Here is a 16,143-nt window from a genome sequence, read left to right as displayed (position 1 = left end):
AAGTACTATGACATCCCTATGGGGAGGCTGATCGTGGTGGTCACATGGCTACTTCCACATAATCCTAAGGATAAATCCAGTAATTTAAAGTAGTCCCAGGAATTTTAGATTCCTCTTATATAGGAAGATATCTTTTTCATGGATATAAAAATACTCAAGTGTTTTGCAATTGAGGAGTAATTTCCTTCCTGATCATCTGGCTTGACAATCTCAAAATTCTGACTCCCCCCACTTGTTCACTTCTCCTTCCCTGTCCCTACTCAGCGGTCACAGAGGTGTTAGAGACGCACCCTATTTGGCATAGAACAAGGGAGGAAACTAACATTTCTAGAGAACCTCTGAATACAGATTTCAACCTGTGTCTATAGACTCCATACCACGGAGGGGTGAAAAGACTGGTTTTGAACCCCTCCACCTCCATCTGTTACACAGCAGGCCTGAGTGGACTGAGTATCTGCTGGGGCTGAGAGAACCCTGAAGCTCATTTCCCCAGAAGAGACTATCACAAAGTGGTATCTGATTGTGTGACACCTTCCTACGTGGAGAGGTGACCCCTGAGCACAGCCAAAGAGGAGAGCTGATGGGAGCAAGGCCAGTTCATGCTGCTGTGTTTCTTGATTGTGGCTAATGCTCCATCTTAAAATGCTCTGCCGAGGCTTTCAGTGGTAACTGCGACATGGGACAATTCCGATGGATTCTGTGCCTGTATGTGAGGAGCACATCTCTCAGAGTTCCTAGGCGCTTTCCCGTTAATCCTTATAGCACACTTGTACGGGACAGTGATTATATCCATTTCACAGATAAGAAAACTGAGGCTCTGAGATTTTATGTAACTTGTCCAAAGGAACAAGGAATAAAATCCAGGTTTCCTCAGACTCCCAAGTCTGCTTTCCCATTGCACTATGCAATTTCCCAAAATAATCTGCCCTAATTCCAAAGATTTCTCTTTCTACATGAAGCAAAAGATGATTAAAAACTGCCAGCAGCTGAGAACAAAGAACAGAAGTGACAATAGTTAATGCTAAATGATAAGTCTGACTGAGTCTCTGTCCTTGAATTTGTTTTAGTCTGTTTCGGAGATATATTTAATCATATTCAGAAGAATGGAAATAGGTTAAGTTTGACGTTGAATTAGCTTTTCTTCCAAACATGATCCTGTATAAACGTGTGGTAAAATTTTCCTCCCCTAATAATATTTGGGAGGTATTGGGAAGGTCTTATCTGATTCTCATATGAGTGTGTTTTTCCAAAACCAGCTGGCTGCCGCAGGGCTTGGCGTGCGGGAGTCAGCTCACACTGGCTCTGGTGAACTGATTGTACCCATCTATTTCCAACTCTGGCAGCTTGAAATCAAGCCAAAGTGAGAGCATTTACTCCATGGAAATCAGTAAAATATACAAACCACCAATCGCCCCCCCCGCCGCCCCACCGCCCTTTTTTTTCTCCTGGTGAGCTTGTTGTTAAACATGTATCCTTACATCTCTGTCATTCTTAATCATAGATATCTAGTAATCTGACAGCATAAATGACACAGTATTTCCAGACCAGGTTAGTTTTCCTAGGAATATGGTTCTCTGTCATGACATCAGGATAACTGAAAACTGGCCCAAGGGGTTATAGTGTGAAAACATCCCAGACGATTAACTCGCTGTAAGCACAGAGATTCTCAGAAACTTGAAAGAGAATTCCTGTAAACTCCCTCCAGTATCTTTAGGAGAAGCCAAGGATAATTATTCCCTTAAGAATATTAAATAGAGCAAGAGGAAAAGGGGGAGGAAGGGAAGACACATTCATCAAGAGAACCCATTAAAATGTTCTCCAAAAATATCCTTGATATTTCATGTAAAATCCCAGTGTAGATAATTTATTTTGTATAGATAAAAAGTTAGGCTCAGGCTAATATATCAAAGGAACAATTAACTATAATAGATGCACTGACACTAAGAAATGTATGGGAAGGGGCTGATCTGGCCAAAGCTTCAGGATCCCCCCTAAGGCCACCTCTCTTTGGACTTTCATGTTCCAGCTCCAAAAACATAGTTAAAACACTAACACATAGCTGATGGCGGTGTAAAATGGTATAATCATTCTGGAAAACTGTCTGGCAGTTTCTAATATTTTAAAATATTTTACTTGAGAGTAATAAAATTTGTTTGCACACACAAAGCAGCTTTATTCATAGTTGCCCCAAATAGAAATAACACAAATGTCCAATAATAGGACCTTTGTTGTATACTCATACATTGGAAGACTGCTCAACACTTACAAGGAACAAACTCTACAATAGCATGTGTGTCTTAAAAACGGTAGTGGAGTAAAAGAAGTACAAAACAGTAAATATCTTATGATTCCATTTGCATGAGATTTACAACAGGTGAAACCAATCTGTGGTGCTCAGAATGGTTGCCCCTGGCCTGGGGTTGGAAGGATTGACTGGGAAAGGGTTTGAGAGAATGTTCTGGGGTGATGGAAATGTTTAATTCTTGATTGGAGTGGTGATTACAAGGGTATATATAGTTGTCAAAACTGATCCAACTGTAATATTATGAACCTTTTATGAAATGTAAATTAGAGCTCGACTGAAATATGAATGTGTATATCTATGTATAAATGTAAAGAAATACATATACTTAAATTTCTATTAAAGGGTCTAATGCAATGAGCCCAGCTCCCCTTGGCCCTGTGAATTTCACACTTTCTGCCCTTCAAAGACCTGGACTTTGTGCTTTCAAAGTGTGGATTCAAGCTTCAGCGTGATGCTGCAAGTTGGAACCTTGTGCAATCACACCCAGGTCATTTCCCTCTAGCCTGTGGACTTCCCATCTCTGACACAATGCCCCATCTGGTCATCCCCGCTCGGCCACTGGAGAAAGTTTGGGAGGCAGGTTCAACTTGGTGGGGAATTCCTCTCCCCGCCCAACCCCCACCCACCGCCGCACACACTCTCCAGCGTCCAGGGGGCGGCAGGGTCAGCGCTCTCAGGGCATGAATCAGTCTCCCCTCCAGGTTCCGCAAAGGCACGCTCCGCCCTGTCCCAGGTCAGAAGGACGCTCACCCTACATAAAGCAGCGGCACCCACCACGCTGGAACTCAGACTGCCTCGAGGTTGGACGCTGTGCACCTTCCTCCCGCTGGCACATTCTGGGGACGCCTCACCCCACGGGCGGCTTGAATCCAGACACCATGTACTCTGTTCGCCCCCTCCAGCTGGTGGTTCTGCCGCTGCTCCTGGTGGGAACTGCGCTGGGAGATGCTCCTCAAGCGCCGCCAGGTATCTCCCTGCCCAGGGGACCCCCTTATCGCCCCGGCCAGGCGGCGAGGGCTCCGCGGACCCCTGCACTCGCTCTCTGTGCCCCGCTTTCCCCGATCCCTGCCGTGCACCACGCAACGGGGCACTTGCACCCAAGTTTGCACTTTCTTTCTCTGCAGATGCCCTTCTGCTGTGCTGGGAAGCTGCCGGGACAGAACTCCCCGGGAAGCTTCTCCCTCCGCGGAGATGTGGCTGACCTCCTTCTCTCACTCTCTGGCTCTCCTTCTGCCCCTCCTGTAGGAAATAACGCGGAGATCTGCCTCCTACCCCCGGACGAAGGGCCCTGCCGGGCCCGGATCCCCAGTTACTACTATGACAGGTATACGCAGAGCTGCCGCGAGTTCATGTATGGGGGCTGCGAGGGCAATGCCAACAATTTCGAAACTTGGGAGGCCTGCGATGAAGCTTGCTGGAGGATACAGAGTAAGTGCTCGCACGCACACTCAGGACTCTTGTGCTGCTCCTTGCACTGAAGGGCTAGTAGTAACTTAGCTTATTTTCCAGATCCCATCTTCTACAGTAAGTTTTAGCCTGAATTTTCTCAAATATTAAGGCTTTTAATGCTTTTCAGTTTACCACAAGTGATCACAAAGTTTACAACGCCTAAGACATCTCCTCTCTCCTAACTGGCATTTATCATAATTCACTGCGTGTGCAGACTCAGGAAAAGATTTCACCAGTAAGACGTAACACTGCAAGAGTGTAATGTATTAGGTGCAACATAAGGGCTTTTCTGTATTTATTATAGTTCTAAACCTATGGTTTTTATGCCTCCTTGAGAATAGCATTTTCTCGTGTCCACTATCTATCAATCTGAAATACTTTTAGTGGATTTTGTTATTAAAGTGTGATTTAGCTAATTATAACCTTATTTTTGTCCCCAATACCCCATCAGGTCTTAGATTAGTATAGAGATATAGTGGAGATTCATGATGCTGTTTTCGATTTTATTTTAATTATGTTTATTATCTCTGCTAAGGCCTGTAACAGAACCTGGGGCTCTGCTATTCAAGGAATTGAGCCAGGGAAAAATGTGTATTCCTACGAATAAGTTTGATTAACTTCGTATGTAGAAACAATCAGAATACTCTGAGAGAACAGTCTTTCCACTGAAGTTGAAAATTTATCATAGCCGAGCCAAGTCTGGAGACACTGTTAAAAAAAAAAAAAAAAGCCGAATCCAGTTGCCTCTCAGTGTCTGTGGGGATTGGTTCCAGGACCCCACCCCACCCATACCAAAATCCACAGCGTTTGTCTATAACATATGCACATCCTCCCTTATACTTTAAATCATCTCTAGATTACTTATAATGCCTAATACAACATAAATGCTAGGCATATAGTTGCCACCATAGGACAAATTTAAGTTTCGCTTTTTTTTTTTTGAACTTTCTGGAATTTTTTTTCCTGAATATTTTCTGTCTGGGGTTGGTTGAATCTGTGGATTCTGGACCCAGGGATACAAGGTCTCACTGTAACTGGACTAGTGGGCAGTCTTTTGGGGGTTTACTAGCCCAGCACTAAATATGATGCCTTCCCCCACTCCACCCTGGCCACCACCAGTTGTTTCTGAAAATACAGTAAAGTTTTGAAAGTAATACCAAGAAGGTTAAATTTTTACTAACATTGTTTTATGCTCTTCTTGTCCTAGAAGTTCCCAAGATTTGCCGGTTGGAAGTCAGTAAGAGGCAGTGTGGGGAGCTCAGAGAAGTGTATTTCTTCAATCTAAGTTCCATGGCATGTGAAAAATTCATATCTGGCGGGTGTCACAGCAGTGAGAACCGGTTCCCGGATGAAGCTACTTGTATGGGCTTCTGTGCACCAAAGAAAGGTAAATATTCTTTTTACAGTGTTTCTATTTCATTTCTTTATTAAGGCTTTAGGGTGAAAAAGTTAACAATTTGATGTGGAATGAACATGGTTTGCGTTCTGGTGATTTCACATATAATATGATATCAATCTTCACACTATTGCCCTGTGAGGGAGTATTATTATCCCCTGTTCTGCATATTAGAGTGCAAGCTAGAAGTTAACAACTTGCCAAGTTCTCAGGGCTGGAAAGTGACAAAGCTATGATTCAAGTTTTGCTTCCTCTTCTGCATTGTTTCTTTAGAACTATTTCTCATCTACGTAATTTACACGTAAAAAATTACAATCTTCATTAATGACATGACCTCAGGTTTGTATGAAATCAGTTGTATATATGAGATAGTGTGATAGAAAGACTTCATGGTGAAACCTGAAAATTTCTAAAGTTTTTGGTTAGATTTCTGTGTTCTTTAGTAGTTACAAATTGTAGCACAAATTGATCTCTATCCCTCTTTTCTCTCTTCCCCATTGCTTACCTACATTCCCCCCACACAATCCCTAAAACCATGGGTTACTTGGGTAGTATGTAATGTTTGTACAGGCATTTTCCGTAGGCATAGCAGAGACACGTACACAGAGATAAATAAGTTCAACAAACAAGGAAAACTTGCTTTGGCAGAGACTTTGATAAAGCTCTGTAGCTATACAGTGTTGAATATGCAAAATCTTGAATTAATGAGGAGATGGTTCTTGCTGGCGTTCTTTTAAATTGTTTATGTAAATGTAAGTGTTCCAGTGGCTACCTGGGAATTAGATACATGTATTCTTGATTAATAATGGAAGGAGAGCTGATAAAAACATTTAAAATAAAACTACCAACACAAGAGAGTTTACCAAAGCATGTCACATATTTTCCCATGAAATGTAGCCCATTTTTACCTGTCCATATCTGTTTTTCGGGTTTAATTTCTTTACACATTCAAACGATACAAGGATATAGCTTGATATTCTGTCCACTTTATAAAAATTTAGAGTTAACAAAATATGGCATGTCAGCCGTTTTGAAATTCAAGGCACACTTTTTAAATGGCGTAGTATATTTTGGATTCAGAACGAAGCTTCTATGGGATTAGATTTTCTTCAGTTACTTCAGTAATCAGCACAGTTTAGTAAATCTGCTATTACTGCATTTTTAATTTTATTTTCTTTTTCATTAAGGTCCATCATTTTGCTATAGTCCAAAAGATGAGGGACTATGCTCTGCTAATGCAACTCGCTATTATTTTAATCCAAGACACAAAGCCTGTGAGGCCTTCACCTATACTGGCTGTGGAGGGAATAACAATAACTTTGTTAACGTGAAGGACTGCAAACGCATTTGTGTAAAAGGTAGTGGATTTTTTTCTTATTCAATTTTTAAACTAACTTTATAAATAACTCATAAGCAAAATTATATTTTGATGTCTCCATTTTACTAATAACATATTGCCATTTCTAGACTACTTCTACATAGATAGCGCTTTAGTACTGGTCAGTTTTGTCAAAATGCTTATACTGGCTAGGTAGAGTGTTATTGACTAAGTGGATAGTGAGTAAAACTGACTTTATAATCATTAAAATTAAGATGAGGTGAGTTTGTAAGCATGTCGTAAGTGGTGATTTATAGCGAGCCTACAGACTGGGTAATATGATGTTTATTTTTATTTTGTTGACCTTAGCCTTGAAAAAGGGAAAGAACAAGAAGATGCCAAAGCTTCTCTTTGCAAGTAGAAGACTGAAAATTAAGAAGAAGCGATTTTAACCCTTTTTTTTTTCCGTATGTCATCTTGTGAATGCCTTTATGATTATATCTGAAGGATAATATGGTAACACAAGTAAGCGAATCATTAGTGATTTATTCACCAGTTCTTATGTTATATTTTTAAATTTGTGTATTTTTTATACATAACTAGCTGCTATTCAAATGCGAATCTATTATTTTAAATTTAATGTTCAACTATTTTTTTATGAGGTTAAATTCTTGCTGTGCATAAGATATAAAAGCAAATATGACTCACCCAGTTCTTGGGGTTGCTCTCCCTGATTTCAGAAGATGATAGTAACTGAAAAATATAAGACAATATAATCATATTCTTTTAACACATAGGATTATAAAAAGGACCAGCAAATATATTTAATTTTGCATTTAAAAGTCAGATTATATTTTGGGGCCAAGGAGACAAACTTGCAGACTTACCAACACTTCAAAAAATGTTACAAATGCTACTATGTAGACACTGCTAACTTATTTCTATTTCTACAGTGTCATTTAAAAGATAATAAAATAAAGTAACTTTTTTGACTGAATTAAAAAGCTAGTAAAGTAATTACAACCAGAAATGCACTCCTCGGGTAGGGGTGGGGGGATTCTCTGTCTCTCTCTCTCTTCAGCTATCCATCCATCCCCACTCAGCGTTAAGTTGTTAAAATTTTTGTACTGTTCAAGGTGCTTATTTATACTATACCAGAGACAATGCATAAATTTAATAATTTAAATTCCACTAATAAAATATTCCTGATAAATATGACCATCCCATTTTAAACAGTTTTTTTCTTTCTCTGTAACAACAAGATTTTTTAAAATTCCTACATTTTCTTGGCAAGATTAATGTTTAAAAGTATGCCCCTGATATGGCCAAATTATAAGTACATTTGCCCTTTTCTTGAGCAATGCCTCCTTTAAAAATCTATCCCAAAGGTATTGTGACAAAAAAAACCCCCAAAATGCTAATATGCCATAGTTGATATATTATTTGGAATAACTGAAAACTGGAAACAAACCAGATACTCATCAATAGGGGGTTGGTTGAAGAAATTATGGATGAAAAATCAGCAAATTATCTATATGTGGATATCATCTGATCCTCAGGACACATTAAAGAAAAACAAGGTCTAGAACAATATGAATAAATACACACACACACACACACAAATCACAGAAGATACAAAGATATTAAAAATGTTTACCTATAAGATGAGGTAGGAGACAAAGGATTGGACAGGTATGGAAGTGAAATTTATGTGAATGTACCTTACTATAATTTTGATCCTGGATCATGTAAATATTTTGTGTAATTAAAAAACAAAATTAAATCAAAAAGAATAAAAAGCATTCCTTCTAAAACTGGAAACAAGACAAAACAATTGAACCTAAATGAATATCAAATAGTGGCATAACTACAAAAAGGGTATATAATTATTTTCAGTGACTTTCAAAACTAGTATTTTGACTCTGTATCTTTTGGAGGATATAATCTAAGAGTCAAATAAATTCTGAAGCTATCTAAAAATACATTTTTTAGTCTGATTAGTAATATTGTTATTTTGAACCTATCATACATAGAATACTATATTATATATTCTATAAAAATGTATTTGCCACCCTTTCATTGAAAAGTCTTTTGACAATCCAGTAGGAGTAAGTATACCTACCGTCCAGATTATGGTCACTAAAAGAAACCAGAGCTTGCTGAGTCTAGGTCTGGGACAGGAAATGTGTAAGATGAACCTGGGCCATCTTATGCTGTAAAGCAAGGAAACTATCAAAGACTAATGAATTAAAAAAAAAAAAGACTAATGAATCACGTCACAAAAACAGAAGAGTAACATTAGGGGACTTCCACTGACCTAAAATGAGGCAATATGAGCATCAAAACAAAAAATGACCACAAATATATAAGTATATAAATATGAATATATAAATATGAATATAACATATAACATATGAATATGAATATAACATAATTTATATACTTATATATAAATATGTTATATGAATATAACATATTTATATATAAGTATATAAATATGAATATAATGTTGTATGAATATAACATTAATAATTACACATACACCTCCTTGGTGACTCTTAGAGGTTGCTAGGGCATTGTCTCATTACTCTGAAAACTGATGAAATTAGAAAAATACTAAAGTACTTATCCTTTTTTATTTAGTTTTAACAACTAAATAGTGTACGAGAGAAAGTTACTCATAGAAGAATCCCACCTAATACATGCAATAAAATGTTAGAAGATACCCCTAATGAAGTATGCATCTAGGTAATGATCATCTGTGGATGCTGAAACCATGGCATGAAAGATTGATGGGGAACAGTATCATGGAGAAATCAGACTAATGTCTCTGAACCCATGGATAATTTTAACATTACTAAAAGTGTGCCAACAGACATTATTCACTTCTGGATGTGATGCAATAAGAAGTGTACACCCTTTCTGATGAAGTAATCTTTCAGAAAGAAAGAGACAAAAAATTAAACCTGAAGTTAGGCCAGTCTCTAGAGCTTACTGTCTATCATATTGCCAGATTGTAAGGTACTCTTGGTGGGTAAAGGAGCAAGTTGGAAGAAACCAGGGAAAGTCAATCAGCCAAATACATAATATTGGACATTCTACAGGACAAATATCCTAGTTTCTCCAACAAACCAAAACAATTTTTAAAAGGAGGAAAAAGAGGAGACAGTGCTTTTATAGAGTATGAGATGTAACAACAACAAAAAGCCTGTCATTAAAAGGTTTTCAGTTGAATAAGGCCTGTATTTATGACTGCTTTTGGTGGTTTCTGAGAATGACTATAGCAGAAGGATCTTGTGTGTGCTCTGGGGTTGTCGAGTGAGCGATACAGAGCCTCTGGGCATGGTGGTTAGGGGGTTTCAAGCACTACAGGGAAGCTTGATTTATTTGTTGACTTTAACCCACCCTGGGACCAAAGCCCTTTGGGGATCATGGACCTGACTTCGCTTACAGCTACAGCTTTCTGCTCAGCAAGGGTAGGAGGTAGACTTTCTGATATAACTGTTCTAATAGCCCAAACCTCTGCCATTTTAATCTAATGACGAAATAAATAGAACTGTCGTAGGACATTCTGCAGTTGAAGGGAAATTCCTTTTTGCCACAATCAGCTTGAAGACAGGTCACTACTGTGATTTTACCAGACAGCTGTTTAAAAGGAATGTCTCATTCCGTGACACAAAAAAAGGAATGGCTAGCTTTCGAATATCACAGCCTCTTACTGAAAAAAATTACTCTGGACTACCACTTATGCACACACATTGTCACGTTCACCGACAGAAACTGCAGTGGAGCCTTCTAGATTGCCTGGATCATGGTACCTCCAAGTGTACATGTTATCTCTGCCAACAGTCTTGTAGACATTTAGCTAATGATGTTATTTAGTAAGGGACTGTCCTTTGGCATGTCCTTCCCTGTATTGTAAGAGTGGTCATAGAAGCTTGTCTTTAGAAGCTTCATGTTTCTAAAAAAAAAAGAAAAAGAAAAGAAATGTCTTGCGATAAAAATAAGAAAAAACAGAAAAGTGCAGAGTTGTAGCTTTAAATATTTGTTGTCTATATATTCTGTCATAAATATAGAGATGGAGGCAAGTAAATGTGGGAATCAAAATCATCTACAACTATTTCTTCTCCCTTCACCCTTGTATCAATTGGTCGCCAAGTGTATCTATTCAAACCTATTCTAATCCTCCTTATCTTACTCCAGAAAATTAAAACATTCTCCCAAGTTTCCTCCCTGCCTATGTCTGCTCCATATCCAATCATCCACACTAAGGCCAGGGTAATCTTTCTTAAAAAAAAATAATCTTATCAGGTTACTCTTCTGCTTAAAACTCTTTAGTGGTTGAATTGGGAGATTGGGATTGATATATATGCACTAATATGTATAAAATGGATAACTAATAAGAACCTGCTGTATAAAAAAATAAATAAAATTCTAAAAAAAACCCTAAAACAAAAAAAAACACTCTTTAGTGGTTTCCTATTAAATCTTCATGTTACTGTCCAAGCCCCTAGTATGTCATTTAAGACTTCATACAAGTAGACCATGACATTCTGCTCCAGCTTCATCTCCCCGATTACACCATCATCTATAACCTACAATTCAGTTGCACTAAATTGTGTTCAATTTCCAAAGCATAGTGCTTTATTTTTCTATAATACAGTTATTAAATTTTGTGCATGAGAGCCATCTGGGCAGCCAGGCACAGTACAGACTCCTAAGCCCCATGCCCAGGGGTTTTGATTTAGTGGTTTGAGTTGGCACTCAAAGATGTACATTAAAAACACTGGATCCAAATGATTAGAACGTATACTTGCATGACACGTGAGGAACACAGTTTTATGCCTTAGAATGTTTAATTTTCCTTTGAAAATAGTATCCATCCCTCCTTAATAACTACTTGACAAGTTGTATCTTCTTGTTGGCACAGCATTCCTAGACCCTCCTCAAGCAGGTTTAACCATCTGTTCTGTGGGCTTGGCTATACCCAATACAATTCCCAGTCACTCTAACACAGTATTTAATTATTTTCCCAGGAGTTTTATTGTTAGGGTGTTTGGGTTTTTCAAGTAAAATTAATAGGTTTTTTTCATTTTAAAATATATTATCATACTCACTGTATAATATATAGAAAATAAAAGAAAAATATAAGGATAAAAATAAAAACAATCCAATATTTTACCACTAAGTGATTAACAATATTTGTCTCCTTGAGGGAGAAATAACTTAGTCAAGAGATATGAGCATTTTTATGCTCTCAGTATATACTAACAAACTGCATTACAAAGTTAAATCAATTTATCCCCACCTAAGAATCTATGCAAATGTCCAACAATTTGGTTTAAAATAAACAGAAAAATAAATCACTTCTTTATAATTAAGTGGTATCTAATCATTATTTTAACTGGTATTTCCAAGATTATTACTAAATGTTGCACTTAAAAATATTATACATTTTCTCTCATTAAAGGTTAATACTTCCCTTTAAACTTAGCTTACAATGTTAACATAAAAATAGAGCTAATATTTTATACTCGAATTTTTAATAATGAATTGTTTCAAACATAGAAAATTACAGAAAACATTATAACTGACCCAATTTAAAATACATGATAGGAGTTTGCCAGATTTGTTTCAGGTGCTTTTTCTATTTTAAGAAATGAGATGTGGCAAATAGAGCTTAAGACTCAAATGTTCCTCTGTCATCCCATTTCTCCCTTACTCTCCTGAGAAGTAACTGCTCTCCTAATGTTGGAGTATATACTTTCTGTGCATATTTTAATGCTTGTATTATGAATATATTCACCCACAGCAATATGAAGTATTGTTACACATTTTAAAATTATTTATGATGTCACACTATGTATCCATTGTCATCATGCATTGCTACCATTATGTTTTAGGTATAGTCTATAAATCCACATTGTTTCATGTAGATCTGCTTCATTTATTTTGACTACACAATGTTATTCCAGTACATGAATACAGTATATTCATCCATTTCCCTATTGACGTATATTCCCAAATTTCTGCTTTTATAAGCAATATAATAACAAATGTTTATATACATATCTCATATTACACACACATGGACCTGGAAGTGGAATTGCTAGTTAAAGACATGTTCATCTTCAACTTACTGTATTTTGCCAAATCACTCACCAAAATATTAGTACCACTAAGCACCAATGTACACAAATTTCTGTTTCTTCAAGTTTTTGACAACACTGAACACTGTCAAAGTCTTTAATTGTTGCCATTTATAAGTGAGAAATTGTACCTCACTGTTGTTTAATTTTTATTTTCCTGATCAGTAATGATGCTGAGAATCATTTTTTTATATTTGTTGGCCATTCTCATTTCCTCTTCTATAAATTGTCCATTTGTATTTCTTCCATTTTTCCCTTTGACTCTGTATCATTAATTTGTATATTTTTATGTATTCTGGGTAAGAATCTTTTGTTAGTTATGATTTACAGATATCTTCTTCCAATTTGTGTAAATAGTGATGTTATTTTGTTTTTCCTCTGCAAGTTGGATTGTGAAGCTACATTATTTCATGATATGTCATTAAGCAGGATTCATTTAGCACTTTCTCAACTCTTAAACTGATTATGTGACATCCTTACAAGAAATCAGGAACTATGATATTTGTGCCAAAGCCCAGTAGATTGTGAGATATTTCCTCAATAAAACACTGCAACAATTTGAACAAAGTGATAAGAAAAGTGTTATGTACTATAAGAATTATTATAGAGAATATAAGAAGAAGCAATATTGGAAAAATTACTGGCTAAGAACTTCTCCTAACTAAAAACATATGACTATATATTCAAGAAGCTCTACATGTTCCAAACAGAAAAAATTCAAAGAAAAATACAACTGGCCACATCTCAGTCAAAATTCTGAAAACTAAAAACAAATTGAAAATCTTCATATAACTAGAAAAAACAAGTATCTCCAAATGAGCATCAAAAAGACTGATGACTGATGACTTCAACAGAAACTATGGAAGTCAGAAAATGACAGATTAACATTTTAAAGTGCTAAACAAACAAAACCTGCAAACCAATAATTGTACACCCAGCAAAAACATCCTTCAAAATGGAAGGATAAATGAAGATGTTTACATATAAACAAAAGCGAAGAGAATGTGTTGTCAGCAGATCTGCACTACAGAAAACATTAATGGAAATTCTGAAGGAAAATGATCCCAGAATGGAATGAGAGCACTAGAAGATAGAAATGTGAAAAACTATAAATGAATATTCTGTTTAAAAGTATTGAGTATTATATCTTATGAATTTAAAACATGTAGGTTTTAGATATATGGAATTAATAGCACCAAAGGTAGGAGTGTTGGTTAATGGAATTAAACTTTTCTCAGCTTCTTGTATACTTTGGGGAGTATTACAACTTACTAGCTAGAATACATACAGTAAGTTAAGGGTAATTGGTGAAAGAATAACAAAACAGATAGGGCTAAAAAGTGAGTAAAGAATGGACTAATAGGAAAAATGGAATAATGATTAATCCAAAGGAAAGCAGGAAAAAAGAAATGAAGAAACAAAAGATGGGACAATTAGAAAACAGTGGCAAGATAGCTGATTTAAACCCAACTATCTAAGTAATATTATTAAATATAAGTTGGCTAAACACTCCAATTAAAGGAAGAAATAGTCATATTGAATTAAAAAACAAACAAAAATCCAGGATTCAACTCAATACTGTTTACAAGACACATGCTTTATATACATGTTATAAATAACTGAAAATAAAGAATAGAAAAGGTATACCATATAAACACTACTAACCAAAATAGTTTATTAATCTCAGACAAAGAAGATTTTGAGACAAGGAGAATAGCCAAAATAAAGAGGGACTTTCACAGTGATAAAAAGGTTCAATTTAATCAATAGGATATAATAATTATAAATGTCTACATGTCTAATAAAAAGTTCAATACATGAAAGGAAAACAGAGATAACTAAAAGGAGAAATAGACATATCTATAATTGTAATTTATATAATTTGATATTTTAACACAGTTCTTTCAGTAAATGAAAAAGTAGGAAAAATTAATGAAATAGGAAATTTAAATAACACTATACCCAACAGATTCAGAATAAACATTGTTTGTAAGTATATATGGAATATTTACCAAGTGGACCACTTGCTGATCCATAGGTAAGTCTCAATCTATTCCAAAGAATCAAAATCACATATATATATATTCCCTGTATATTCCCTGATTACAAAATTAAACTAGAAAGTTAGAAAGATGGTTGGAAAATCTCTGAGTGTTTGGAAATTAAACACATACTATTATATAACACACGTGTCAAAGATGAAATCACAATGGAACAGATTTCAGCTAAGTGAAAATAAATCTGACATATCAAAAATCTGAGATGCAGTTAAAAATAGTGATCAAAGGGAAATTTATACTTCTAAATTAGTAATTAAAGAGGAGAAAGATTGAAAATCAATGTTCCAATCCTCCATCTCAAGAAACTAGAAAATTAACCATATTAAACACATTATTTAAGCACCCCCCAAAAATGTAGAAGAATGTAAGTTAATACAGATAACAGCAATAAAAATGTTTAGAAAACAGACATAAATTTTAAGGAAATAAAGTCAAAATTTTTTCTTTAAAAAAGTTAATCAAGTATTTTGTTAATAGCAAGATTTTAAAGAAAAGAACATAAATTATTAATATCACAAATAGAAAAGCAGACAATATTACAAATCACAAAGTTGTTGAAAATAGAATTAATGGATATTGTTAACAAATTCATAACAATACATTTGGTAACTCAGATGAAATAGGCAAATTCCTTTAAAAACAAAAATGACGGGGCTTCCCTGGTGGCGCAGAGGTTGAGAGTCTGCCTGCCGATGCAGGGGACGCGGGTTCGTGCCCCCATCCAGGAGGCTCCCACATGCCACGGAGCGGCTTGGCCCGTGAGCCATGGCCGCTGAGCCTCCGCGTCCGGAGCCTGTGCTCCGCAACGGGAGAGGCCACAACAGTGAGAGGCCCGCGTACCGCAAAAAAAAAAAAAAAAAGACAAAACATGAAAAGCTATGTAATTTGAGGGGTCCAGTACAGAGTGAGAATGGCAGATTCCTTGCTCAAACACTAATTAGGAATTTAAAGATGGTGACAATAAAACATTAAACCAAGAGCAGGACCCTTGTAAATGCATGTGACCACATGGAATGCATGCCCATTAAGCTGGTCCTGTTTCCAAAACTAACATGAAAATAGGAAGACATTCTGGATGTTCCCATATCTGTTAAAGAAATTGAAGCCACAGTTCAACTTTAGCACAAAGAAAACTTCAGGCCCAGATGGATGATTCATTGGTAAATTATCCCAGACTTTTAATAAGAAATAATCCTAACTTCCAAAATCTCTTCTAGAAGATAATAAAAAAGAAATACTTCCCATTTTTCAAGACTAAAACTAATTGGGAAAGGCATTACAAGGAAGAAAAATTATAGGCCAATTTCTTCTTTGTGAACAGATGCACAAAACTTGAACAAACTTTTACAAAGTCAAATGCAGTAATATACAACACATCATGACTAAGTGAAGTTTGTCCCAGTGGTGTAAGACAGTTTCAACATAAGAAAATCAATCATTGTAAATGACCACATTAACAAAATAAA

General features: G+C 36.1%; 1 protein-coding gene across 1 annotated transcript; it reads left to right on the top strand.

Annotated features, from left to right (window-relative positions):
- The first annotated feature begins 3,008 nt into the window (after positions 1-3,008).
- Positions 3,009-8,812, top strand: TFPI2 (tissue factor pathway inhibitor 2). Its single transcript, XM_082661786.1, has 5 exons — positions 3,009-3,271; positions 3,551-3,733; positions 4,962-5,141; positions 6,338-6,508; positions 6,838-8,812. Exons 1-5 carry the CDS (start codon positions 3,184-3,186, stop codon positions 6,918-6,920), a joined length of 705 nt encoding a protein of 234 aa, XP_082517912.1. The 5' UTR covers positions 3,009-3,183; the 3' UTR covers positions 6,921-8,812.
- The last annotated feature ends 7,331 nt before the right edge of the window (positions 8,813-16,143 follow it).

The sequence above is a fragment of the Grampus griseus genome (genome assembly GCF_964374135.1).
Source record: "Grampus griseus genome assembly, chromosome: 9".
NCBI classification, from domain to species: domain Eukaryota; kingdom Metazoa; phylum Chordata; class Mammalia; order Artiodactyla; family Delphinidae; genus Grampus; species Grampus griseus.
Note: the sequence above shows the minus strand (reverse complement) of the source record. Positions and strands in the feature narration are given on the sequence as shown.

What these genes read in the sequence shown, in the direction of transcription:
- TFPI2 (XM_082661786.1), top strand. Translation starts at nt 3,184, where the DNA reads ATGTACTCTGTTCGCCCCCTCCAGCTGGTGGTTCTGCCGCTGCTCCTG. An exon ending in TGCTCCTCAAGCGCCGCCAG is followed by an intron (nt 3,272 to 3,550) that starts GTATCTCCCTGC and finishes CCCCTCCTGTAG; the next exon opens with GAAATAACGCGGAGATCTGC. An exon ending in CAAACGCATTTGTGTAAAAG is followed by an intron (nt 6,509 to 6,837) that starts GTAGTGGATTTT and finishes TGTTGACCTTAG; the next exon opens with CCTTGAAAAAGGGAAAGAAC.